The following is a 23,615-nucleotide window of genomic DNA, read 5'->3' as shown; positions in this document are numbered from 1 at the left end:
TCAACATCCATGTTTTTTCTTATACCATTGTTTACAACTTAGTTACATCTTTTCTTCCGTTCCTGTTTCATAAATGCATATTTATTTTCTGAAAAATGTAAAGCTAAACAGAGTCGAAATCTATCAAACTGCTGCATCTCTTGTTGGCTCTAAAGATTTGTCTGGTTTACAGGTGGTCGTAGATTTCACTTCTTCATGGTGTGGTCCTTGCCGTATGATTGCCCCGTTCTTCGCTGAGCTAGCTAATAAGTTCACCGATGCCATCTTCCTAAGGGTGGACGTCAATGAGCTGAAGGTAAAAACTATCAACATGCAGATTAAACTCGTGCCGCTGTTGTTTGCGAGGTGAAATTATGTTTCTAATTCTCTAACCTGTGTCACCAAATGGCAGAGGGTTGCCCTGGACTGTGCGATCGAGACACTGCCAACCTTCATCTTCCTGAGGCAGGGAAACATTGTGGATCGCGTTGTTGGTGCTCGCAAAGATCTGTTGCCTAAGAAGATTGAGCTCCACATGAGGAACTGAATGCTCGCTTGCAGTATTGGTGTCGGTGTTGGGTCGTGAACTCGGAGATTTTGTGGGGTTAGAATAAACATATGTACTGAATTCCATCGGTTCATGATTATATTAACTATTGAATAAACTAGTCTTTCATCTACATTTAAGGCCTGCAAATGTCTGTGTTGGTGACATGATGCTTCTCTTGGGTGTTTCAGCAGCAATGTTGTTTAGAAAATAAAAGAAAAATAATCATGAGAGCTACTTCGATCACTGAATAACAGTATAATAGTTGATATGAGTTGTTTTATTGCACAATTATTACTTGGGGGTTAGAAGTTCTATTACATTTGAAAATTATACCCATAAGTATCGGAAATGAAACGTGTAACTATGTCTTATCAAATTTTGTTTAAGAATCAGAGAAGTCATAAAATTGAGACAAATTAGCTAATCGGCCAATATTTATTTGATATTTCATGTCGTCCTTTTTTAGCAATAGTCCTATTTTTTTACCCTTATAACCATGTTTTATTAAAAAAAAAAAATTTTATATCAAAGGCGAATATGCAACAATATATTAACCAACTCAAATGTCTCACAGGGCAAAAAGCAGAATAAAATGAAAGAGAAATGTAGAAAGACAAAGAGGATGAGGAAAGGAATAAGGAAAAAGGAGGAAAGAGAAAAAGGTAAAGAGATACGTCCAAAAATGAAATAAAACGAGAGAGGAATATAGAAAGAAAAAAAGAGGAAGAGGAAAAGAACAAGGGAAAAGTGGGAAAGAAAGGAAAATTATGAGAGTGAAAGGAAGGGGAAGAAGACAGAAGACAAAAACAAAAAGAAATAAAGGAAATAAAAATATTGAGCTATCACTCTGCCAGTCGATTGGGTAAACGATTGGTCGGAAAACTTTTATTCATCTATCTTTACAGAGTTTCAAATTAACATGTTTGTCTTGAGACGATCACCGCATCAACAAGATTTGCTCGGTGGCCGATCAGGCAAAGAACACCATTGCCGCTGGAGCCATTACTGCAACCTGAAACTTCAGACGGCGAGTCGGATGCCTTGGTTAATTGCTGGTCCATGATTCCATCATCGTTCACTGCAAGCCTCCTTCTTCCTCCTCCCGCATCCGGTGCCTTCGACGCAGGCGCTGTTCCAAGAACAACCTCTTAAGTAAACCATGGCAATCACCTGGAAGCAACTCATTTCATTTCAACTGCAAACGTTTGAGACGATGTATAGAAGGATGAATGCAGATATGTAGAGTAGGTTCAGTGTGTTCTCCAAGAATTTGACAAGGAAGGTGGGAGGAAAATAGATACAAGTGCAAGCTCTCCAAGTTTGAACTTCAAGAAGCTCGTCCATAGGAAGAGCTTCTCCATCTTTCTCTCATCGTCCTGTTGGACCCAACGATTACTGTGACTTTGTTGCTACCTACTTCTGCTTGTGGCAAATGAAAAGCGAATTCATGGTTGTCACGCGTTCACCATCTTATCATCCTATCCTATCCTATCCAATCCTATCCAATCCCATAATGAAAGCTATTGACATAGTAATTCTTAAAAATTAAATATATCATATATATACCATTATTTTTAGTAGGATGACAAGAGAATAATAGATGAAACATATTATATATATATATATAATATTCTCAAGATCTTTAAAGGATATTAGTTTTGTGAGTGATGAATTTATTCTTAAGGACATGAATAATCAGATTATTTTAAAAGATAAATTTTTTTACGATATCTCGTTAGATTCCTGTTTTGCTAAAAGATTTAAACATACAACAATTATATTGACTTTTTTCAACTCATCGACTATTTATATATGATACGTCGAAACGATTTATTGAGACTTCAAACTTTAGTTTTGAATATATGATTATTTTTTAGTTTTATATTATTTATTTTAGATATTTTGATAGTGATCATAATAATTTTTATAGGATAAATTACTGTGCCTTTTTTTTTTGTTTCCTCGGAGATATCCAACTCCTTGAAAATTTGTAATTATGATTAAGTATGTTTTTTCCTTTTTTATCTGCCAGGAGAAATATTGGAGTAATAATAATAATAATAATAATAATAATAATAATAATAATAATAAAAGCGGGAAGAAGAAGATGCCCCCAGCGAAGGAGAACGAGTGGCCCTTCTCCGTCCGCGTGGCAGAACCCGGTCCTCCAGAAGTAGGAGGTACTATAAACCAATAATATTGTATTAGCCACACCTATATCTGCCACCATGAACGGAGACTCACAGTGGAGAATCCACCACACCCACAAAAATCTGACTTCTCTCCTCTCCTCTCCTCGTCTCTTTCCATTCTTTTTGTTAGATTGCGTTTTCTATGTTTCCCACTATAATATCGATCCTTCCTGTCCTTTCTGTTATTAGAAACCCCAACCAAGATCTGCTCTTTCGTCACGGCCAAATCAGGATATGAAGCAGCAGCACCAGTAGTATGGAAATTTCTCTTTTCCTTCGTCTTTCTTCATTACTGCACTTTATATGTAACTTTATATGTATGATGCTGCTACGATATTAATCATCGCAAGGTTCGAAGAAGATTGCGTTGATTTGTGTTGGGTTTCATATTTGATGGGTGTGATTTAGGTTGGCCCAACTTTAGGGTGTGATTTATTTATTTATTTTTAGTAATACTAGGCAGTATATTGTTCAAGGTCAGTATATGATCCGTCCTGTATAGTTTGACTGTAGTGGTCCAGTTATTTGCCAAGATCAATATCGGACCAAGATTTAAAGCCTTGATTGGAGCCTCTGTTGAGACATCCGAGTTGGTTAGTGCATTGTTTATGTGAGCGTCATGTATGTCATTTGATGTAATGGAAAATATAAAAGAAACTGGATGGGGACAGTAAATTCATGCCCCGTGTCTCTATTTTTGTTTTCAGAGAAATCTGATTTGAAGTGTCTGTGCTTCAGCTGATCCAGAATGTACTGAGGAAACCATGGCGGACATAAAAGGCGGTTTGGATTCGGCTGAACCATGTATCGAAAGCATTATAAACAAAGACTCGGGTGCAGGTGCAAATGCAGCTTCAATGGCAGAGATAGTACTTATCACCAATTCTCCACTCTCTGAGTTAATTTGGACTCCGCAAGAAGGTTTAAGTCTTAAGTACACTGACTCCAGGAAAGCTGAAAAGAAAGCCTCCTTTTTGTGGAAAGCAGAATCATTCAACATGAGAATTTCTACTTCACTGTGTACAAATCGTGGGGAGAGTAGCTCTAGCAGAGATCAGATTGCAGGAGAATTGAGCACAGTACAGTCAAATCATAATGCTGATGGAATTGCTTTCTTGGGCTCGCACAAGGGATCGGTTGATCCGCAACCTATCTCTCTGTCAAGTTTACATGAGCAAGATTCTCGTAAGGATCATATGTACTTTTGTTTTCATGAGGTTTTAAACTTTGACTTCCTTAACATTTTTTCTCTATAGGAATTTGAAAACTTTGCTAGTTATGAAATATTTTTTTGTTGGCAGGATCTTGTGGAGACAAGAAGCCAGAGAAAGGTATGAATGATGCAGATATAAATATTAGTCAGTCGGTTAAAAATGGTGTGGATCCATGCTCCCTTCGGAGCAATGAGTGTTTGCATGTCATTTGTCCTGCCACAGAAGCAGATAATCTGCAGAATGAAATTTTCTCTCCAGGTAGTTCTAACACAATGTTTATCAAATTTTCTCTCTGAAATATAAACGTCATCATTGTGAATGTCCAGATACTAGTGTGAGTCTGATTCTATACCATCTTGTCCAAAAGGTCCCAGGCCTGATCTAGCAGAAACTGAAGCTGGCTTTGCAATTACTGCTGGAACCTCGAATGTGCTTCTTGATATACCAAAATTTCAAAAATCTGGCTTGGTAGGAGTATCAGATTCTCATGACTCAGTGTCAACAAGAAGTGGAAAGTCAATATCAAGGAAGAGATCATCAGAATCGTCAGAATGCAAACATCCTGATTTAGTTTTCCGTGACACACAAGAAGATGATATCAGGAAAACTGACAATCTAGTTTGCTTCCAGCTTCATGGTAGTCAACATTCCTATGGTAGACAATCTAAAAGTGTAGGGTGTCAGAGCAAGGATGGTTTGGTTGTAGCATCACTTTTTCAAGAGGCAAGTAAAGATGAAAAACAAAATATTAAAATTAAAAATGAGACCGATAAATTTAGGTCTAAGTCAGATGTTAATCCTGGAAAATTGGAGAAAGGTAAGGAAAAAATCCTCTTTGATGATGAAGATTATGATAGCAGTATGAAAGAGAAAGAGGATAGCAATGAGAGTGTTGAAAGCAGTAACGGTCAGAGATTAATTTCAAAAGGGAAACGAGCATTCAGTTTTGATTCTAAGACCACCGAAGGATGTAAAAGAATAAAGAGAGACAGCAATGAACACTCTTGCCCAGGATCTCTCATCAGAAATGATAGCTCCTTTATTAATTGGATATCAACCATAACGAGCAGTTTCTCAAGATACGATCAGACCAGGACTTCCTTGGCACTTCTTCCACAATCCTATCATAGCATGAAAGAAAGCTTTGGTTCACTTAGAATATCACATGAGAAGATTGGGGGAGTTATGTGCAAAACTCCGGGTTTTAATACTTTCTTCCAGGCGCTGTACTGTCCAAATATGATAGCCCCAAATACCACAAGTGATGATCATCAAAGAGAAGGCGGTACTTCCAAAGATGTAAAAGCCATGGGGGAACATTATAAACATTATGCCAATCATGCTTTTGGTAACTTTTTGCAGTTCAACTTAATGGATCCTGCAAGAGGCAAGCAAACATATAATGACTTAAAAGAACATTTAACTAACAAACCATTGTCTGCCAGCGGTCTTTGTATTGTCTGTGGTGGAGGTAGTGGCAAACCACACAGTCAAGTTTCTTCTTTGAATGAGAGGCACAATCAGGCCAGTTATCATGTTGAAAATGCACCCTCAATAATGATCGATGTATCTTCCTCCAACTCTCAAATCCATGAAGAGTTTGAGAAAAACAGGGGGCAGACATGTGCTTTCAATAGCATGAACACTTCAGGTTCCTCAGCTAGGAAATGTTTAATATGTGCTCAGGAGAAAGGAAATGGAAGGCTTAGTTCTCATCCAAAGAGCCCAGTAAGTATGATGTGCAGGGAGAAAAGCAATTACCTTGAGAACTTATGGATTACTCGGTTTCTGCGGAAAGAGTCTTCACCACTATTAAGATCAGAAAAATGCAATTTGAGCATAAATGATCATGGTGCTTTCGACAAGGAGGAAAAGTTTCCTGAGAAGTGCGTCTCCTCTTACTTAAAAAATCAAAGGGAGTCTGCTAGAGAAGTAAGCAAGCATGCTGTCAATCCTACTTTTTCCTGTGGTTTGAAGAGGCTAGACACTCAAATGCTAAAACCTAGAGTAAGCTCGATTATACCATCTAAAAATTTTAAGAACACAGATATGGCGGCTTCTTGCTCTGCAAAAAGATTTGACATGAATCCATCAAAAGTTTCACATAACCGTAACTTGTCTTGTACTCCCATAACCTGTTTATTTTGTGGAAAAAATGGTCACAGCTTAAGAGAATGTTCAGAGCTAGCAGATTTTGACCTCCAGGATGTAAAGGACTTTTTGAATTTGTATGATGGCAAACATATGTCTTCCTGGTTGTGCATTCGGTGCTTTCAGGTTAATCACTGGGCAATTTCATGCCCCCATGCTTCCTTGGAAACAAAAAATACCAGCAATGGTTCTTTCAGTGTTGCACATGAAAGTTGTATTGTGAGAAAAGGAAAGCATGATAGCCGAGTAAATTTGTGGTCTGGAGACAAAAATAAGCAACATGCTAACAAAAGTAAATTACCAGAAAGAGAAGATTCAAGAATGGATGCTCAAACTGTTAATTATAGAAGCATTTGTGCAGACAGAGTTTTGTTCCCTACTGCAAAAGTTTTCAAGGGCTATCGGGCAGAGAATATCGTGAACATGGATCAACAGGCTTCATGTTCCTCAGAGAACAAGTCAAGGAAAAATCAAATTACACCATTCTATAAGAGCATTGCTACAGATGTCTCTAATGAACAAAATGGAATTTTCAAAGCAATAAGGAGGCTTCGATTATCTCGCACTGATGTAATAAGGTGACACCATTGATTTATGAACACTTTCTCTGGTGTTTTTTAAATTCTCAAGTTTTTTAAATTCCGTTGAGAAATAATCTTCTTGCATGAATATTCTTAAAACAGGGGAAAATTCATTAAAAACTTCTACTTGTTTTGCATTCAACTGCTGAATCTGTAATATCAATTCATATTAATTAATGCAATCCAACGGTAGATTGCAAAATCCAAACGAACTTTGGTTGGGTAACAATTGTGTGGACATACTGTCCATGTCAGTTGTATTAGCTTTTTGATGCATCAAATATCCATGTAGAAAATGAAACCATAAAGAGATTGATTAGAGTCTTAACAGGTCAGACATTTTCATTGAAAAGATCCAAACAAAACCACATCTGTTAACAAGTTCAAAAGGACAAATTTTGATGCTAAAGCTTATTAAATGGAACAAGTGGGTTTTATTGCATTTAATTATGAAGCACCAAGCCATGAGTTGTCACATCTGAGATCAAACTGTCACACCATTTAAGTTTTTAAGCACATATTTAATGACATTATGCTTAATCATGGCAGTTATGGCTTAAACGGTCCCCTCTTTGAGTAACAGAATCACAACTATTGATCTGATTAGCTGTCTAATTCAAATTAGATCATGAAAACAGTTCTTAAACAGACTCTAATAATAATTGATCTGATCAGCTGTCTGATTCAAGTTAGATCATGAAAACAGTTCTTAAACATACTCTAATAATAATTGATCTGGTTAGCTGTCTGATTCAAGTTAGATCATGAAAACAGTTCTTAAACATACTCTAATAATAAAAACTAAAAGAATTCCTTGCTCCTAATCTTCACACTTGATCGAAAAATTATTAGAAGCTGCACAATCAACAAAAATCTGCATCATGCTGTCATACTTGTTTGTCTGGTTCTCTTATGCATGTTCCGTGGGTGTAACTTGATGAGTTGAATCTGTTGACTAGGTTGGGTAACTTGATACTCGCGTAGAGAACAATAACGATTTCTCTTTTCCATCTTCACTTGCTTATCTCTGCTATACCCCAGAAATTATTCACTGTGGTGATATGAAATAGGTCACTTGAGATTTGAAGGTCATAAGATGTAGTTGAGATGAATGTATGGTTTGCTAGAAAATATATTAGAACGGACTACATATGCTAGCTTGGATATTATGCCTACTGTTACTAAACTATGAAACTAGTTTAATGTACATAGGACATATCAAAAGAGAGAATATGGTATTATAATTATTTGGAGCCAAATGAACCCATGTTTGAGGTGCACAAATGGAACAAGGAACATCAAGTGAGACTACTGTTGAGGTCAATTGACATTTTATAGCGAAATGGTCTTTATGATCAATATACCATAACCTTAAGTTTTATGACTTAGGTCATACCCTTAAGTTGTTGTGGAAATGAATCAGAGAGCAATTATATTATTTTTTAGAGGTTGAGATGATAGAATCATGGTGAAGTATGAGTAGGTTTCAGTAAATTTTTTAGGCACATGAAACGTAACTATCAAGCACAACTTGGTACATTGAATGATTGAGCTAACGAGCATAAATCTAGGTAAGATAATATGTATTATCAAACAAATACAATTATAAAATAAATACATAAAATAAAATTTAAAGAGAAAAAATACATGAAAATGTTTTTGTAGTGAATCAGTCATGATCTAGCCATTGTTCAACCTCTTGTCATGGACTTAACTAGTTTTGCCTAAATGGTGCGACACCTTTGCGTGTCCATCTGCAATGGTCAACCTCCCTGAAATCTCTTAAATTCCATTTAGGACTTGCAAAAGAGAAGATGAGTTAGAGAAAACATTTAACTCGGGATTCCACAAGCAATCATTTCAACAAACATTTAATAGACAATGCAAATTATAAACATAAACTTGTAAGCTCTGAATGGTTGCACGACAAAATGTATAAGGTGTTCTGCCGTGGCCAAAAGTCCCCACAAGTGCCCACATAATATTGCTGTAGAACAAGACAACGAACCAACCCTAGACACTACCCCAAATGCCCATCTAGCCATGTGCCACCTGGATAGCACATGACATGAACAAAACTGAAAAACACGGACATACACAAGCATCACATCGAACACTCTGTTTATAGTTTTATCTATGATACTCTGGATCCTTCAAAGACCCCCTATTTGATGATTTTCAATTGGTGAATGTCAAGCTTCTAATAATATGATCTTAGGCTCTCTTTTAAGTCTGTCAAGCTTTTTTCTCATGGAATTTATGATAACATATTGACATTAAAGCAAGATCATCCAATCAACCATCCATCACTTTAGTGAGCTCCACCGAGAAAAAAACTAACTATAACCCATTGGTGCCTCTAGTAACCAACTTTGCCCTTCTATTGCTAGGTAGTGGCCAACTTTAACTATAATCCATGGTTAATAGAAATCCATAGTTTCCTACACTTATTCCATATCTTCAAGCTTAGTACAAATATGTAGTAAAAATTGCATATCTAGACCATTTTTTCTTTTCATGATGGAGACTTCATTTTAATCCTCGATTGTTTCACGAGTTCATAATGTTTTCAAGTCGATTCAACATTTGTGAAAAGACGGGCATGTTAATAAAATCAATTAATGTCGATTCAACATTTTCAAGTCGATTCAACTCATGCACATCTCAACACTTAACAACGATTATGTTAATAAAATCAATTAATGTCCTGTTATCATGAAAAGACGGACATGAAACCATGTGGCTAACATGAAGCATGTAATATATAATATTAGCCGCTGATGGTTTTACTTCAATTTTGGAAGTACCATAATTTTGTATCATCTGAGCAATAACCTGTTTGAGGGTTGGACAATGAGAGAGACCTCTGATGCTGACATATTTTTTTATTTTTCTCCCTTTATTCCCTAGCTCTTTTTGAGATGAAGGACATAAGATGAACCTTTCTTCGGGATCCAGGTCCCATCAGGATTGAGTTGGTCATCATATCTGAATTCTTGATCTCCAATCTGTTGTCTGATCCAGTCCAGTTGACTAGTGCCAAGGAGGTTGGCAACAGGGAGGAGTGAGGAAGCAACATCAGCAGAGAGAGAGAGAGACTTAAGGTTGAGGTAGATGGAGAGGGAAAAAGGGAGAGTGGGAGAGAGAGAGGCATTGCTGAAGAGAGGCAGTGCTTCCTTTGTTTATGTGGTCCCACTCCCCTAATATGTGAGTTGAAATCAGATTGGATCAGGTCAGCCTTTATGCAGATCAACAGGATATATTATAATTCCTAATTAGATCTTATATCAAATGGTGTTGTGTCTGAGCTTTTCTCAGGGCCATATGTGTTCTTAATCTGGAATAGTGTATGTGATATGGTCTTATGATACCATTACCAAGAATCTGTTCTGGTGCCTATTCCTGCAAGAATGAAGGTTTTGCATTAAAGAGCATTTGTTCAGGAACTTCGCACTACTTAATGGTAGTGAACTTGTGATATACAAAAAAGGAAGATTAATAATTGTCTGTGGAAATTAGAATGCAAATGTGATGCTGCCTTGCTGGAGTAGGTTTCTGCTTAATGCCTATATGACATGCAGTTTGAAGGATCTTAGTTGCAAATAAGCCAATGAATCTGGGTATGGTTTTCTGATAACTGTAATGAACAATAGAACCTGTGCATCTAGGAATTACTAGAATATGCCGTCGTGTAGCAAGTTCTTGTATCCTTTTAGAACCCTGTTGTCCTTGGAGGATTTTGATGCAAATGGATTGACTTACATATTAGTTCACTATCTAATTGTTTTTTGCATCTTATTAGATGGATGAAATCAGCAAATCTCAGTTATAGCCTGGAGGGTTTCTTCATACGCCTAAGACTTGGGAAGTGGGAGAAAGGACTAGGGGGAACTGGGTACCAGGTGGCTCGCATAATTAGTAAGATTCTTCCTGCCTATTCCATATCTCCAGGAAAAGAACTGTTCAAAGTGACTGGAATAAGATAAATTGCAAATAACATAATTAGATGAGAGAGTTTGATCAAGATTCTTGATAGCTGAAAATTTCAACTTGTATTTGTATTTATTTCACATTTTATTTTAATTTTACAGGTGCTGGTCGTAAAAACTGCCTTTCTGTGAGCATAGGACATCTAGAATGTTTGGTGGAATGTTGTTTTGTGTCGAACCATGATTATGTTGAGGTAACAAATGCAATCTCATGTTTTGGTAGTTGAATTATTGCTTATTTAATCCTCCTTGTCGTCCAACTTGATTCATGTACAGATGGCTCTTGTTTCTTGCATTATTCCTTCTACCATGAATTTATTGTTGATTTGGCACAATTTTGCATCGTGTTCTTTTTTGGCATGTTCAGGACCCTACCTTTAGAAACTTTAACATCCTTTTGCTGTTTGGATCAACTGAGGTCAACAATGTATACTGTTACTCAACTTAATTGAAGTAGCTCATATATCTTGCTTCCCTAATCATTTCATAGAAGAAATTTCTAGATGATTTTTTATTGTAAATGAACAGTTACGCTGGCCCTCTAATCCTGCCTTATGCAACCTATCATTGTTTGTATGTTGGTGATGAGAATTACTTATTAAAACCTTTTTTTGTGTGTGTTTATTAACGGTTCCTCTAAGCACAATGTTGATACCTTAAGATAGTCCCACACCAAATGTGGCCTTAGGCTTGTGATGTGTGCAAATTGCTACCAACTCACACATAGCACCTTCTGAGTACATTTTGAACTTGGCCTATGCAGACATTGTGAAAAATATGATATTAGAGTAACTACTTATCATGTGTGGACCGTGTTAGGACTTCATTTGTATTGATATCTGGTCCTAAATGATAAGGATCATGAACGACACGAGTCGCATAGTGCTGGAAAGCACCTCGAACCATACATCACTAGTGGGACTTTTTATGAGCTTGGCTTATCTGTTTCAAACTCCATTGGTATAACTGAAGATGCAGACCCATTGTGGTAGAAATTTGGATCATCCCTAATTGTTTCAGTAAGAGGTGTGAAACAATTTCATATAGTTACAGCGTTGCATCCATTAGATTTCTATATTCATGTATGGATTCTGTATAAACTACAAATGATACTAGATAATTACGGTTCATCTCTATTGTTTGAGTTTCCTTGATCACTAGTCACTATTATAGAGTCCATCTTTTCTTGATGAAAATTTGATTGCATTTATATACTACCAATATTTAGTTGAGAAGTATGGGAACCAAGGGCTCATAAGTCCGCCAGGTCTCCTTTACCCTCAGAGGTATCTTTTGGAGCTTACATGCTCTAAAAGCACAAAACCATGCGGGTATGCCCATCGCCCAAAGCGGATAATTCCTCGCGAGCCTACAGGCCGCACTAATGACCGACCGACTAAATGGTCCCTTATCATATTGGCGCTAGAAGGAGGGCCCGATGCTTGCACCTCGGCCAAGCAAACTCGCTCCCAAGCCATGCACCTTAGTTATGAGCCCTTGGCTCCCTTACGGGAGGGAGCAAGGCCATTTAGTCCCACATTGGCTGAAGAGTATGGGAACCAATGGCTCACAAGTCCGTCAGGTTTCCCTTATCCTCAGAGGCACCTTTTAGAGCTCACATGCTCCGAAAGGACAAAATCGTACGGGTATGCCCGCCTAAAGCGGACAATTCCTCGGTCCAATATCAATATTGGTCTATGGGAACATATCTGTCCAGGGAAGGAGGGGAAAATTGGAAAAATGGAGTAAAAGAGAGAAAAGGAGAGGATGAGGAGGTGATGGTGGAAGAGGATCATCACAATTTGGATGTTTCACACTGCATATGAAAGACAAACCTTAGCAAACCTATTAGTCTCATCATATGTCAAGATATTCAAAGTTTATAAGTATGTTAGGTACTAATTCTTTTACGCGATGATCCCTTAACCAAGAAATCAGCCCATAATTCAATTCACAAGCCAGCCACTTCTTGAGCAATTTTTCTAGTGGGTCTTAGCATTTGACCAACACCGTGGAAGATGTGGAGTCCAGTATGTTGTGTACTTTATCAATCAATCTAGTCGTCAACATGAAGGTCGCATGTCACTAAATGGAGCATGGTCTATATCAACAGGTTTTTTGCATATGCTACCATTTATTCAACAGCATCAGTTGACTGTGGTCAATAAACAAACACAAAACAAGGTTATATCCATATGCTATTTTTCTCTATGATTCATTGTATCGAATCTTGTGATATGGACAATGACTTAAGATCATCCTGAAAATAACTTTGTCACTACTCCCTCAGATTTCATCGATCTCATATTGAGCAATGACATGGCTTAATCTGGACACAAATAACCAAATATTGGTGTTGTTAGGTTGTGGATTTTTTAACATCAATTGTCAGTCTTGTTTTGTGATAAACCTTGGTATCTGCAGGAAGAATTGAAGGCCTGGTTATCTGCTACTTTAGAAGCTGATGGCAAAATGCCATCAATAGAGGAACTCAGTGAGAAACTTAAAGAAAGAGAGGAGCTTGGATTCTAAGAAGATGCTTCAAGGTTTCAATCACGGCGCTAATAGCAGCCTGATGGTGTTAATCAGACTCACAAATTGTTATTAATTTCAACAAACAGTGCAATTACTATATGATTCACTTGCTCCATTTTTTTTCTTTTCAGGTGCGAAGCTTAGCTACATCATAAAAACATTTCCTATGAGATGCTTCAAGGAAAGCTGAAAGGAAGACATCCAAGTAAAGCAATATGAAATGGAGACATCGTAAGATCAACTTAGAACTCTCTCTTTTTTAAGTTTCCAGAGTTCTTAAAGTACTATGAAATGTATGTTCTATTTAGCTAAGTGATGGGTGGTAGTCAACGTATCCATGTTTAGTCATTACCAATTGATATTTTATGAGATGTATAGTAATTTTTTTCGGTAACACATATTCTGAACTAAAAAAAAATCAAAGTCTTGAGGGTATATGGCTAGACCTGATCACAGTCCGATTTGAACCAAGACTGAACCGGAGACAAATCGAACAAGAATTGGAACCAAACTGGATCAATTGTATGACGGTTTCAAACCAAACTGAAACCAGATTTTGACGGTTCAGTTCTGGTTCCTGAAATTTGGAATCCAAATCAATGGTTCCAATTCAGTTTTGAACTAGTCAAAAAAAAAATCTAAATAAATGTCTCTCCAAATGATGAATCTGGTCCTTAATAAAGAATTGTCTCTCCGAATCTGGTCCGAATCTGGTCTTAATAAAGAATCTGGTCCTAAATAAATGTCTCTCCAAATGATGAATCTAAACTAACTGGAGGGGTATTTTGAAAAAAAATTAAAAATTAAAATAGGCAGTTTGAATTCGAAGTGGGAATCAAAAATCAAATCGGCGGTTCTTGAATCGAAATTGGAACCATCTGGAACTGGTTCTGTTTTGATTTTAAATCCGGTAGAATTGAAATCATCAGTTTTGGGACTGCAGACAGCTCACCAAGGTGAAGTTTGGGTCCCATGATTAGCATTTGGTGCTTTGTAAGGAACTATGAGTTTAAAGCAAATAAGCAATATCACATCTTTTATTCCATGAAGTTGAGGATCCTATCTCAGAGGTTGTGTTGCTAGTAAGAGGCCTCAGTTTCAACCCATTCAGAAGTTATCATGCAATACTGCAATGGCTAATTATGAATCCAGAGAACACCAGTGGATTGTAATGGCACAGCCATGAACAAGCAACACTCGAGAGTCAAGAATCCTGGATCAGCTAAAAACATGTTCTTGTTCAATGCACCCACACCCACCCCCACAAAATAAATAATATCATCAATTATTTCATAGAAGTTTAGCTTGTTACATCAACAAAGTGTCTGTTTCTTTTCTGTAGCATATTAGTAGCTGCACTGGACCCAGCACATTGCGTCCTTGAAGCGACTCCTTGCAGGCTCCATGGAAGTTCCATGACTGCCAAGGCATCTCATTCTTACAAACACTTGTGAGCATTAACAACCACAGTACTCTGCTTATATGACACCAAACATTGGTACAACATGTTGTCTTCACAAGTTAATCTGTCTTTACGGTGAGAAAAAGGGCTCCAGTCATCAAAAGGCTTGCAGATGATTTTGTGTAGCATGCCCACCTTCTCTTTCATCCTTCAAGGCCAAAAGGTGAATCGAAGATAATGATTGATCACCCATCAAAAACTGTTTGACTGTTGATATGTACAAGAAGCAGCAGTAGGCTGCACTGGCTGTGAGGAGGAGATTAGTATCTATGTTTGGGCAGATTGGGTGTGAAGCTTGGTGTGGTTGTGCTCGCCTTCGTAGGTGACAATAAGCATGGAGGGGTCTTCCAAGCACCTCTCCACATGCTTCTTTGCAGGGCAGCCTCTAATACTGCTGCACTTGTAATACCCCCTGCATTTGGGATTTATCACCTCTTTCTTAGTTGGTTTAATGATTGATGCAGTAAGAACATTCAACAAAAATACAAAAAATAAAGGAATTGAGTATTAATCATGAATTTAGAAGGTACAATATTCATGAGATGATGAATTCTGAACTCAGTTATTAGTTGTATTAGATCTTTAATGACAAGTTTGGATGAATGGTAGGAGTTGAATCACAATTAGATAGAAATGAGATATGCACCTAGGATGAGGAGAACCCTTGATGGGCTTTTGACCATACTTCCTCCATGAGTAATCATCAGGAGGGATATCTGCAAGCTTTTCACTGACAGCAGGCACCTTTATGGATCTCTTGATCCTCAGCTTCCTGTAAAAGAAGCAATGTATAGGAATTGACAGCAAAGTTTGCAGCAATACACAAACAAAACTTGCATAGCCTAACCTTTTTCTTGAGCAGTGGCACCTGCCATTGTTTGGACATTTCCCATTGTTGTCCTCCCCTTTAACCAGACTGGTCTTCTTGGGAGGAGGATGTGGGTTAACCGGGTTGGATGATGCATGCCCCTCGATCAGATGGAACACTTTTCCTTCCAAGCTGGTGATTTTTCCATTCATGCTTGTAGATGCAGATGGAGTGCAATCAGAGCTGTCAAACTTGATACTTATGCCATTACTGCTCCTCCTCAACATGTCAGCCTGAATGTTCATTTGCTGCTGAAGCCGATACGTTTGATTGTTCTGCTGCTGCTGCGGTAGGAATCGGCGGTGAGCTGATGATGGATCCTGTCCGGCTTTTTGGTTCTCAAGGAAGCTCCTTTGGGAGAGTTGGATTAGGTTGTTGGCATTGCGATCGTTATCATGTAAGGCATCTCTTGGGAGTAGCTGAGAATTTGTGAGAGAAGGGCCAATCTTATGATCGGAAGGAGACTTGACTTTGTTCACAGTCCTAAATCTTGCCTCCCTCGCACTATCACTGAGCAATGACACAACTCTCTTGAATGCAGCAACAGCTTCCCCTGTCTGCGCCGCCAGCTTTCTTGATTGATCTTGATCTTGGGACTGAGAGAGCAAGCTGAGGACCCTGTGGCAGCTCCCTACAGCAGCCTTGTTAGCTTCTTGCACTTGCTCCATTTCGAGAAACCACACCTTGAATCACCCTAAAAATCCCAAATTTCCATCATGAGAGATTATACCCACCGGAGATACCCAAGTATATCCTAGGAAATTCAACCAAAGATAGGATTTTGATCGGGTTTTCTCTGGCTTTCCCACGATGGATCACAAAAAACGGTCACACACAAGGTAAAATAAACCTAACTAGGAAGCAGATCGCCAGAAACTTATCCGAGAAAAAAATGGTTACCAGATTTTGACGATCGAATTGAGCTCGAAGGCACCGGAAATAGGTGCTCGCTTAAGCAGATTGCACGAGATCTTGATCAAAAAAGCAGATAAGATTTCCGAGGAAGTCGATTCCACCAGGGTAAGAAGGGAGGAGAAGGGGGGATGGATGGGGGGCGCGTGGATGGATGAACCGACCATGGCTGGATTCGTGGGAAACTGATGGCGGTGGCGGTGGTGGTGGGGGCCGGGGTGGTGGTGGTCTTCCCACGACGTCCGCGGCATGGGATGGTGTGACGGGGAAGACACAGCAGGTTGGAATTTTATCCTTTCAACCCCCCCGTCATTTCGTCAATTTAAGTCGTCCCAAACCTTCGAAAAAAGGGCAGCCTACAGTAATATAGTATTAAATAATGGAAGTTAGAGGGGGACGCATGAAACTTTACCATGCTTTTTTTCTATTTAACCCCCTTTAAAGACTAAAATGTCAAGAGAATCCCCAGTGCACGCTATATTTTTCGGTTAACCCCAAAGATGCCAATAATTTGCAAGAAAAAAAATAGTAAATTAATGTGAAAATAGCATATTTTGATGCACGCTATATTAATTTTATTATTTTTAAAAAATAAAAAAAATCTAAACTCAAGTTATAGTAATATACTCATCCGATCCTTATAAATCAATTTATATTTTTATTAATTTTTAATATAAGATTAAGTTGATATATCATAATTTTTATATAAAAAGGAATTTAATGTGAAAATAGTTTGATAAAAAATAAGAACCTTAATTTATCTGCATAGACCTTTTTTTTTTTTGAATTGTCGATTTCGATTTCATCGATTCTGATTTTTCGAAGTCAAAAATCAGAATCAAATAAATTGAAAAGTTTAAAAAGTTTGAAGGAAAAGAAAATAAAATTAGGGTGTTATTTTGGGAAATAAAGTCAAGCCGCTGTCTTTGTTGCGATATTATACTATATTATATGATATATATTATTATTTAATGTTGCATGGAGGTCAAGAATCTCCAAGTTTATTATTAATGCGTTATAATAGTAAATATTTAAATGTCTTGGCAACTATAAAAAGGCATCCGCAAGATCACAACTTTCCCATTCCATCAGTCATTACAGCAAACGGTTTCGCTGTTCAAACAGGTCCTCCATTTCAGATCTAGCGTTAGGGTTTCCTCCTCCCACTCCGCCATTGAGATCATCGACCACGCCCCCGCGATCGATGTCCTCCGCTTCTCGTTCTGTGGCGGGGTACGGTGCCATTCCCACCGCAGCGCCCGCGCGGGCCCCCGGAGCACCCGCCTCCCGAACCGTCGAGATGTTCTCCCGCGCCAAGGAGCGCGGTAGGGCCCTGGTGGCCACCCGGCGGCCGTGGCGCGAGCTGGCCGACCCCTCCGCCTTCTCCCGTCCCTACGGTTACCGCGACGCCATGGCCCGCGTCCGCCGCAACCTCGCCTACTTCCGCGTCAACTACGCCCTCGCCGCCCTCGTCGTCCTCTTCTGCAGCCTCCTCTGGCACCCCATATCGATGATCGTCTTCCTCGCCGTCTTCGTCGCCTGGTTCTTCCTCTACTTCTTCCGCGACGAGCCGGTCGTGCTCGTCGGCCGCACCCTCGACGACCGCCTCGTGCTGGCTGCTCTCTCCCTGATCACCGTGGTTGCTCTGGTGTTCACCCATGTCGGATTGAATGTACTGGTCTCGCTTATCATTGCTGCTGTGCTCATCGGGCTTCACGCGGCATTCCGCATCACGGATGACCAATTTCTCGATGAACAGGAGGCGGCTGATGAAGGCTTGATTTCGTTTGCCGGCTCCTCAATGGGGGAGGCTTATGGCCGGGCGTGATCCTACTCACTCCCCATCGGAGACGGATTTGTCCTCTATTATGCTGAGATGAAATTCCCAGGAAGCATTTATTGATGCAAGGTTGTGACGGATTCATCCGAGAATGCATGATCTTATTGCTAAATTGGATCATATTGACTATGCCCTGCATCTTCACCTTTCTGGTATCGAGATCTCTTAGCACTTTTTTTTTTCTTCAAGTCAAGTTCTTGATTCATATTGTCTGATCTGATAGTGTAGTAGAAATCCTTGTAAATGCTTAACTAGAGAAAATAAACTATTGAACTTGTGAACCGTGGGAATGAATCTTCATTGAAGAAAGGTCGAGTTTGAAGGTGAGCCAATCTTTGTATTATGTTTCTTGTTCATTTCCTTTTCAGTGGTTATGTATGGACCTTATTTGTGATTTTCTATGAATGCTGTGTTTGACATGGATAGTCTGAACGAGCCATTGTTCTTCTACATCTCATTTAGTTCTCATCATTTTTCGGTAATCGGTTGATCTTTGTTTCTGGCTACTAATTTGTTAGGATCCATCGAAGAGGTTCAGATATTTGGAGATTGCAATGCGCTTTTTGGAATTTATGCATATGTCAGAGCCGTGACTGCTTAACGATTACGTGGTGTCTAATCTTACAATAATCTATATGTATTAGTCCTATATCAGAAGCATGTAAGACTAAGATTGATTTATAAGAGTTTGATGAGTATACTTCCATTAATTTTAACTTAAACATTTTGATTAGTGACTTAGGTCAAACGAAGTTAGTGATCTAATTGGCTCATTAGGCCGGGACATAATATTTGGTACATGAGACTTAGTATTGGGGTATAGTAAAAGAGCTCGAATAGTTAAAGACTATCTTTGAACGAGTCGGAAGATATGTCATGGCATGTTACTCCTTCTACAGTCAAGACCTTGTGCACGCCACATAATCTTGCATATTAGTCCTTCTACGGTCATGACCTTGTGGACACCGCATAATCTTCAACAATGATGCATGAAGTGTCATTAAAAATGTAAGAGAATTGCCAATAAATGCTGCAGAAAGGCATCCTCTGTTACCACTACAGTGCTTGCTTCTCATCATCTGATTATTAAATCTGTTTCTTCTGGGTGGAAAATTATGTCTGCAAGAAACTCACTGTGGATTATAAATGATTGTTTTGAGTTTCATTTGGGAGGAAAATAGATAAGGTTTTATTCTGCAAGTGAGAGCATAAAATTATGATGAGCAGAAGACTGGGTGGAAAACATTTTTTAGATGAAAATGGTCTTTGTGAATCGACTTTGTGACGGTAAGATAAAATACATGAATTGGCCTTTGGCTTAATCACTCTAGCAACCCTGAGTGGTGACAACCTTCTGTCCTGTTTCCAAAGTACATTTCATGCTTTCCATGCTTTTGTTGATCTCTGTTTCCTTTTTTAAAGAATGATATAGCAAGAGCTCTACAGAATATTGCTTTGAGATAATTATAACCATATGGATGATACAAAATGTACAAAATGAAACAAAGCACAAAGCAGACAGATACAGATGATATGATTTAAGCCTAGCTCAAGATCACAAAGAGATTCCTTGGTTGTTATGTTTGACAATGTTTATTCAAATACTTTCTTATCCAGAGCAGCTCTACTTTTAACTCTTTTACATTACTCAAATAGTAATAGCTACAAAAGTATTAACCTAAATTTCTAGACTTTCATCAAGGTCTGGTTTCTGATGCCTGTTTGATATTATTTTTGTTTGTGCATATGGCATGAAATTACTTGCATCGCATGGATTAGTTTCTTATGGATGTACGTAGCACATCCATATTTTGAAAAGAATTTCTGTAATTTTATCATGATGATGTTTATCATCAATACACTCGATTCTCCGAAAGCAAATTGCCATCTTCATAGAGGTACCTGTGCTTGTTCTGCATGTTAACAGAAAAGCCTTGGGGATCAACAATACTAGATTTGATTGATATGTAAAACAGAACTAGTTCAATTATTGCCTTTAAATCTTATCACACAATAAATTTTATAGAGTTTTGATGATCCATGTTGCTCACTGCCACTAACAGCTTGATCTAAAAGGAGGCTATCTGCATGGAGCAGTAAAACAATATGTGCAAGTCTTTGAGAAGACATGGTTTTCACATTTTTGTGTTGAAGTTGCTCGCCCTTATTTTATATTTTCCTTTTTGAAATCTATATATCTCTACTTAAGTTTTACAACACTGTTTCTTTGTCCTACCTGTAGTGAATTTTATTTCAGCCCTTTTTGCAGATTCAAGAACAGTGGTGGCATCCTAAGAAGTTTATTTCTTTTGAGATTTCAATGCCTAGAATTGGAGCCATAGAACCTCTTGCATACCTTTTGACATAAATTTCAATGATAAACTCTGGGAAGATTGTATTTCCTTCAATTCTTTTGTCATACGTTTCTTGAAGTAATTTATTTTCCTTGATAATTCAAAAATAATTACAGGTCCTAATACGCATCTGCAAAATAAGAATACCCCTTCTCCGACTCCACCCCAAGAATGGAGAGGAGAAGAGTAGGCAGCATCGGATACCGCTCAGGGGATCCCCGGACGTGTCTCGATCGCAAGCAGAAGCCGGCAGGCACCACAAAATTCAGCGGCCTGCATCGGTTCAACGCTTCGCTTGCCGGTGAGCGTTACCTGAAATCCACGCATTCTTCTGTCCATGACTCATCACTGCGTCAATCAAATTCGGTGCCTTTGTTGAGGACCACAGGTTCATGCGAGCAGTCCACCCAAGCATGTGTCTGATACGTTTGTGTTGACTGTGAAGTCCTGAGAGCTTTACATGGAAGAGGAGTTTGTGGCTGGTCTAGTGCGTGCATGGTCGCTTTCGCCTACATGCTCAATAATGGCTGCGGTACATCCACCTTGAGCAGTTTCCAGTCCCCATCATCTCGGAAAGATTTGAATCCCTTTCCTGGAAATAGACCAAGAAGATGTTACATGAGTTGAGGGCTTCGTGGTAGATTTTAGATCTCCACAAGGTAGAACAAATTGCCATCCTTCGTCATCGGGAAGCCAATTCCGACAAGTCTCCCGTACACTCGCTCTGCAGTCTTACCTTGAAATGGGGAAGTGCTCAGAATCTAACAAGAACAGAGTTACAGCAGCATCTGTACGATCTCACAACATGAAGCACAAGAAATGTAGTGAGGGTGCCCAACCACTTCCCTTCGGTCTGCCTATTTGCGTTAAGGCTTCTCTGAATGCTAAGCTTGGACGAGTGCTTAACCTGATATACATCCTCCATCCCCTCAACATCAGACCAGAATCTGATGACCGAAGAGATACCCAAACCACACACAGAGCGAGCAACACACCAGCAGATGAGACCGTAAAGAAAGGAAACAGAGAACAGAGACCACTGTTTCAAGGGTCTCCTCCTCCATGGATCCTGGAACTTACGAAGAAGAAGATTATTATTACAGACAAGCTGAGGAGGCTCATGAATCCCCCCCACCGTCATACCATGCAAACACTATGTCTCCCAGCTCTGCCTTCAACTCCTCCCAGCAAAAGTCTTCACCTTCGCTGCTGCCACTATCGCCGCTGTCTTCGAGTTTTAGCTCCACTAGCAGAAGCGGCGAGGCCACCTCCAATACCTCGACCGACAAGATCGACCCCCACCTCGCCACTGCTGATCCCTTTCTTGTCTCCACCATGTAGCCCAGTTTCTCTCCGGTCGCGTCGATCCTCTCCATGATCTTCTCGACGGACTGCGTCGAAGTGAACCTCTTCTCCTTCTTCTTCTTCTTCTTATCGCCGTCGTCGAACAGCCCCGAGAGGTTCAAACCCGACGACAGGGATATGAGCTCGAACGCGTTCAGGATGGGAGTGAGATCGTTTCTTGTGGTCGGAGGAAGGTGCGCCATGCTACTGAGCTGCGAGTCCAGGCTCAAGGACCGCTTCAGCCACGGGTGCTCCATCAATGCGCCGATGGTGATCCTGGTCTCGGGGTTGGGGTCCAGCAGCCGGAGCAGCAGCCGACGCGCCGACGGGGAGACCCACGGCGGCAGCTCATACTCGCGCTTGTGGATCTTCCGGTACATGAGGGCAAGGTTGGCGTCGTCGAAGGGCAGGGAGCCAGCGAGGAGGACGAAGAGGATGACGCCGCAGGACCAGGCGTCGGCCTTGGCGCCGTCGTAGCCCTTCCGGCGGATAACCTCAGGGGCGGTGTACGCCGGCGTGCCACAGGCGGTGTGGAGGCGACCGTCGCGGAGCTGCTCGGGCAGCGCGGCCAGGCCGAAGTCGGACACCTTGAGGTTGCCGTCGCGGTCGAGGAGGAGGTTCTGGGGCTTGACGTCGCGGTGGGCGACGCCGCGGGCGTGGCAGTAGTGCAGGGCGGAGACGAGCTGCTGGAAGTAGCGGCGGGCGACGGACTCGGGGAGGCGGCCTCGGCGGGCGACGCGGGCGAGCAGGTCACCTCCGGGGGCGTGCTCCACGATGAGGTAGATCTTGGACCGGGTGGCCATGACCTCGTAGAGCTTGAGGATGTTGGGGTGGGAGAGGCGGCGCATGGCGGCCACCTCGGTGAGGAAGCTGCGGGACAACCCGGAGTCGACCAGCTCGGGCTTGTCGAGGACCTTGACGGCCACGGCGCCACCGTCTGAGAGGGAGCGCGCCAGGTAGACCTTAGCGAAGGTGCCGCGGCCGAGGAGGCGGCCCAGCTCGTACCTTCCGAGGAGGACCTCGGAGTGGCGCTTGGCGGAGTTGGGATTGGGTGCTGGGCGGTGGTGGTCCATGGAAGGAGAACGAGAACAAGAGACACCACAGCTCAGAGACCGGCAGTCTCGCGCTCTGTTTCCTCTCCTGTCTGCCCCCGTTGGGGGGTGGGAAGAATTAAGTACAGGTTGTATATATGTATCAACCAAGGCACTGTCGCAACCTTTTCCTCCGTTACCGTTTAGCTTTGTAGCATATTTTAGATTCATCTCAGCCGCCCCGACGATCTGATATGGCCTCAAATCACACACGTAGAAAAAGAAAGGTGGTTTACGTGATATCATATACATAATTCCAACATCTCTCTCTCTCTCTCTCTCTCTCTGCGCTAATTAATCATATTAGACGTTTCTTGACCAGCTTTGATGGGAAAATATAAAAGGATTGACATAAAAAGTATGGAATTTTACGTTGATATTACGTAATAATATGGAAGTCTTCACCCGATACGGAAGAGGGAGTAGAGGAAGTATGAGAAGAAAAGGAACGGAGACGAGGAGAAGAAGGAAAGCTACGGTAGAGTAGGAAGGAGGAAGACGAGAACAAAGATGGCATGAGAAAACTGTCTCATGCGAAGCTTCCGGGCAAGTG

The 23,615-nt window shown here is 40.3% G+C and overlaps 5 protein-coding genes and 1 long non-coding RNA gene across 19 annotated transcripts; 3 read left to right on the top strand and 3 right to left on the bottom strand.

Moving 5' to 3' along the window:
* Positions 1-58: 58 nt before the first annotated feature.
* Positions 59-659, top strand: LOC135656931 (thioredoxin H1-like). The gene is made up of 2 exons (XM_065175884.1): positions 59-295; positions 392-659. The coding sequence occupies exons 1-2, from the start codon at positions 74-76 to the stop codon at positions 524-526; spliced, it is 357 nt and encodes a 118-aa protein (XP_065031956.1). The 5' UTR covers positions 59-73; the 3' UTR covers positions 527-659.
* Positions 660-1,387: 728 nt separating this feature from the next.
* Positions 1,388-1,995, bottom strand: LOC108952151 (uncharacterized). Its single transcript, XR_001976736.2, has 2 exons — positions 1,831-1,995; positions 1,388-1,658 (listed from the first exon to the last, which is right to left on the bottom strand). It is a non-coding gene; the product is annotated as an uncharacterized LOC108952151 (long non-coding RNA).
* Positions 1,996-2,761: 766 nt separating this feature from the next.
* On the top strand, positions 2,762-16,079 carry LOC135585853 (uncharacterized). Of its 11 annotated transcripts, none has more exons than XR_010504526.1 (9): positions 2,762-2,975; positions 3,460-3,906; positions 4,023-4,193; positions 4,303-6,664; positions 10,470-10,585; positions 10,759-10,850; positions 13,081-13,202; positions 13,323-13,422; positions 15,688-16,079. XR_010504526.1 is itself a non-coding variant. In XM_065175888.1 (8 exons), exons 2-7 carry the CDS (start codon positions 3,486-3,488, stop codon positions 13,186-13,188), a joined length of 3,270 nt encoding a protein of 1,089 aa, XP_065031960.1. In that variant the 5' UTR covers positions 2,762-2,975; positions 3,460-3,485; the 3' UTR covers positions 13,189-13,202; positions 13,323-13,589. The 11 variants fall into 11 exon arrangements, 4 of the variants coding, with proteins under 4 accessions (XP_065031960.1, XP_065031957.1, XP_065031958.1 ...); XR_010504524.1 differs by having other exon boundaries at positions 15,682-16,079; XR_010504525.1 differs by having other exon boundaries at positions 14,534-16,079.
* On the bottom strand, positions 14,461-16,659 carry LOC135656933 (probable WRKY transcription factor 21). 4 transcript variants are annotated; one of them, XM_065175893.1, is made up of 4 exons: positions 16,422-16,651; positions 15,501-16,215; positions 15,300-15,425; positions 14,461-15,065 (listed from the first exon to the last, which is right to left on the bottom strand). In XM_065175893.1, the coding sequence occupies exons 2-4, from the start codon at positions 16,187-16,189 to the stop codon at positions 14,921-14,923; spliced, it is 960 nt and encodes a 319-aa protein (XP_065031965.1). In that variant the 5' UTR covers positions 16,190-16,215; positions 16,422-16,651; the 3' UTR covers positions 14,461-14,920. The 4 variants fall into 4 exon arrangements, with proteins under 4 accessions (XP_065031965.1, XP_065031963.1, XP_065031964.1 ...); XM_065175891.1 differs by having other exon boundaries at positions 15,300-16,321; positions 16,422-16,659; XM_065175892.1 differs by having other exon boundaries at positions 15,300-16,317; positions 16,422-16,659.
* A 934-nt stretch (positions 16,660-17,593) lies between these two features.
* Positions 17,594-18,674, top strand: LOC135656937 (PRA1 family protein F2-like). The gene has a single exon (XM_065175895.1). It carries the CDS (start codon positions 17,638-17,640, stop codon positions 18,259-18,261), a length of 624 nt encoding a protein of 207 aa, XP_065031967.1. The 5' UTR covers positions 17,594-17,637; the 3' UTR covers positions 18,262-18,674.
* Positions 18,675-21,641: 2,967 nt separating this feature from the next.
* Positions 21,642-23,155, bottom strand: LOC135656935 (CBL-interacting protein kinase 4-like). Its single transcript, XM_065175894.1, has one exon. It carries the CDS (start codon positions 23,042-23,044, stop codon positions 21,746-21,748), a length of 1,299 nt encoding a protein of 432 aa, XP_065031966.1. The 5' UTR covers positions 23,045-23,155; the 3' UTR covers positions 21,642-21,745.
* Between the last annotated feature and the right edge of the window lie 460 nt (positions 23,156-23,615).

The sequence above is a fragment of the Musa acuminata genome, unplaced genomic scaffold (assembly GCF_036884655.1).
Source record: "Musa acuminata AAA Group cultivar baxijiao unplaced genomic scaffold, Cavendish_Baxijiao_AAA HiC_scaffold_205, whole genome shotgun sequence".
NCBI lineage: Eukaryota > Viridiplantae > Streptophyta > Magnoliopsida > Zingiberales > Musaceae > Musa > Musa acuminata.
Note: the sequence above shows the minus strand (reverse complement) of the source record. Positions and strands in the feature narration are given on the sequence as shown.